The following is a 2,528-nucleotide window of genomic DNA, read 5'->3' on the forward strand; positions in this document are numbered from 1 at the left end:
CTTGCTAAGGGCTGTCGTGCGCTCCTGGCACACCCCAAGCCCTGTACCCACTGTAGACCACTGGGGCTGCCCTCTGCAGTGGGATGGGCTGTGCCCACAGCACCGAGCGGGGCAGGAGCCAGAGGCACCCCTGGCTGGAAGGGGACACAGAAGAGGGAGAGGCGGTGGCTCCACCCCCCCACCGAGATCCCTCCTGTGTCATCCGTGTGTGGTCAACTGGCCCCAAGTCCTGGGCCCCAAGTGCCCTTTGAAGGGTCTCTCCGTTCACCCCTGCTCCGGCCCGGGCCAACCCTGTCCAGCTCGTTTCACACCAGGGCCGCTTAGCAGGCGTGGACTGGCTCACATACTCGTGCCAGGCTGGGCCCTGGACGCTGACTGTCGGCTGTCACGTTGACTGAGAGGCCCGGCCCTGCTTTCCCAGCTGCCCCTTCCGACCAGTGTACCCTCTGGCCCCACGTGCGCTGAGCCTGGGCCCGCCCGCCCCAGATGTCCTGCCTTTGCCCAGTTCCCTTTCTTCTTGTTCTGTCCTCGTGCCGGTCGTCCTAAAGGCCCACCTCCTGGTCAGCCTCCCTGGCGTCAGGAGCCCGAGTAGGTTTCCCTGCCTGATGGCCGTGGAAATCACAGCGCTGCTGGCACAGGCCTCTGTGGGGTCGACGCGGGTCCGCTCCCGAGGCCGTCGGTGCCTCTGCCGAGCACTGTGTGTCCTCTGCCACCCTGGGGCTGGCACCTCAGTCAGCATCACAGCAGTTGGAGCTGGCCTTCTCGACGCCTCGTTTACTAGGCCTTGCCATTTCAGGGAGAGCTGCAGAGGAGGCCTCGTGTCCAGACCCGAGCCCGGCATCCGCGAGGCGGCGCCGGAGCGCAGGGGCTGACCCCGCCGTGCCCCGGGAGCAGCCCGGGGGCCGTGGCAGGAGAGGGGCCCCCAAGAGGCGGCGGCGGCCTTGGGCGGGCGCCAGGGCGAAGGCGGCCGATGGCCAGGCGCCAAAGGCGAAAAGGAAGCGGGCCCTGGAGGGCCAGAAGTGATGTCTGCCAGGCGCTCCGGGGAGGATGAGGGGACGGGACAGTCAGGCTGGGTTCCCGAGACTCTGGACACCGACCGCTCCCTGACTTACTGTGTCGGGAAGTGGCAGAGGTCAGGACTCAAGGGGGTTGGACCCTCACTTAGCGCCTGCGTCCCAGAACGTGCTGCGGCTGTGCTGACCTTGGTCAGGCCGGCGGACCCCCGGGACTGGAGCCTCCCTGCAGGCACCCTCCCCAGGCAGGGGACCGGCTGCCCGCCAGGCGTCTGTAAATAAAGTGCCACGCGGTGCCTACAAACCAGTCCTGCCCTGGTGCGTTTATGCGGGTTCTCTGGGGGCGTTTGTGTTTTGCACCCGAGGTCTGTTGACGTGGTCCTCAGACACGCTCGGCAAGATGAGGCCGAGGGTTACCAGCGTCGTCTGGACGTGCACTTTATCAGCTCGGGCTGGGAGCTGACAGTGAACCTGTGCTTTGGGCAGGAGGGTCGGTTCCCTGCCCGCCCCTTGTCCGTGACTGAGGCAGAGCTGGATCTGAGGTCCCTGTGGGCGCCTGCACGCCTCCCCTCGCCTCCTTTGGATTCCGTTTCAGCCCTTGGCCCGAGTCCCAGTTAGATGGAAAATAGAAATGGGCCGTAGTGCCGTGTGGGCTCCGGTGGCTCCCAGGCAGGGCTGTGGCCGTGGCCATGGCGAGGGCTGCCCGGGTGACAGGTGCATGCCGCCTCAGTCAGCCAGGCCGGCCTCTGCTGGGCCGAGGTGCGTGCAGCCCGGCGACAGGCCCAGCCTGGGGGGGACCCGTAGAGACCGGAGCCGCACCTCAGCTTCCAAAGCCCAGCCGTGTGTGAGCACGGCCCCGCTGGAGTAGACGCCCGGGGACCCCGTTTTGGTCCAGCTGTGAGGTGTGTGGGGCTGGTGGGGTGCAGGAGTAGGGAGGGTAGTGACAAGTCCCAGAGTCTACGTCCCTCAAAGTTTAAGTGCCTTTCCCCGTTGCCGAAAATAATCAGTAAACAATCTACGATAGGAATAGAAAAGAGTTTTATTTGAGCCAGACTGAGGACCATAGCCCAGAAGACAGCCTGTCATAGCTCTGAGAACTGCTTCGGAGAGGCAGGGTTTGCAGCACAGTTTTCTGTCCTGTCAGAACAAAGAATGTTAGGTCAGGGGTACATTCCTTCAAGGTTTCAAAAAAAACCAGACCAGCAGGTACACAGCGAGTCAGCGTGGCCCTGGCACCTGGGAGGGAGGCTTAGCGTCAAAGGAGGACCAGCGTTGGCCTCCCAGGAAGGGAGGCATTTCACCTTTCTGTTTAACGTGGACATTCTTCTGGTCAGTGCGCGCTCTGCTTTAATAATTACAGCGGATGGACAGTGTATGTTTGAAAGGCCACAAACAGGCTGTTGGAGTCAGCACCAGATGCACGTCAGCTCATGCGTAAGCCGGAACGACTTCCCCAGGCCTCAGTACGTGAGCATTCCTTTCACCACCCCAAAGCGGCTTCAGGAGACGTCCACC

General features: G+C 63.4%; 1 protein-coding gene across 1 annotated transcript in view; it reads left to right on the forward strand.

Annotated features, from left to right (window-relative positions):
• Positions 1 to 1,311, forward strand: part of RRP1 (ribosomal RNA processing 1) — a 15,758-nt gene extending 14,447 nt beyond the window's left edge. Inside the window, exon 13 of the mRNA XM_024758449.1 lies at positions 797 to 1,311. Within this exon, the coding sequence (XP_024614217.1) occupies positions 797 to 1,023 (227 nt within the window). The 3' untranslated portion in view covers positions 1,024 to 1,311. The remainder of the gene's footprint in view (positions 1 to 796) is intronic.
• Positions 1,312 to 2,528: the final 1,217 nt, after the last annotated feature.

Source organism: Neophocaena asiaeorientalis, unplaced genomic scaffold, assembly GCF_003031525.2.
Source record: "Neophocaena asiaeorientalis asiaeorientalis breed wild unplaced genomic scaffold, Neophocaena_asiaeorientalis_V1.1 scaffold45, whole genome shotgun sequence".
Taxonomy (NCBI): Eukaryota; Metazoa; Chordata; class Mammalia; order Artiodactyla; family Phocoenidae; genus Neophocaena; species Neophocaena asiaeorientalis.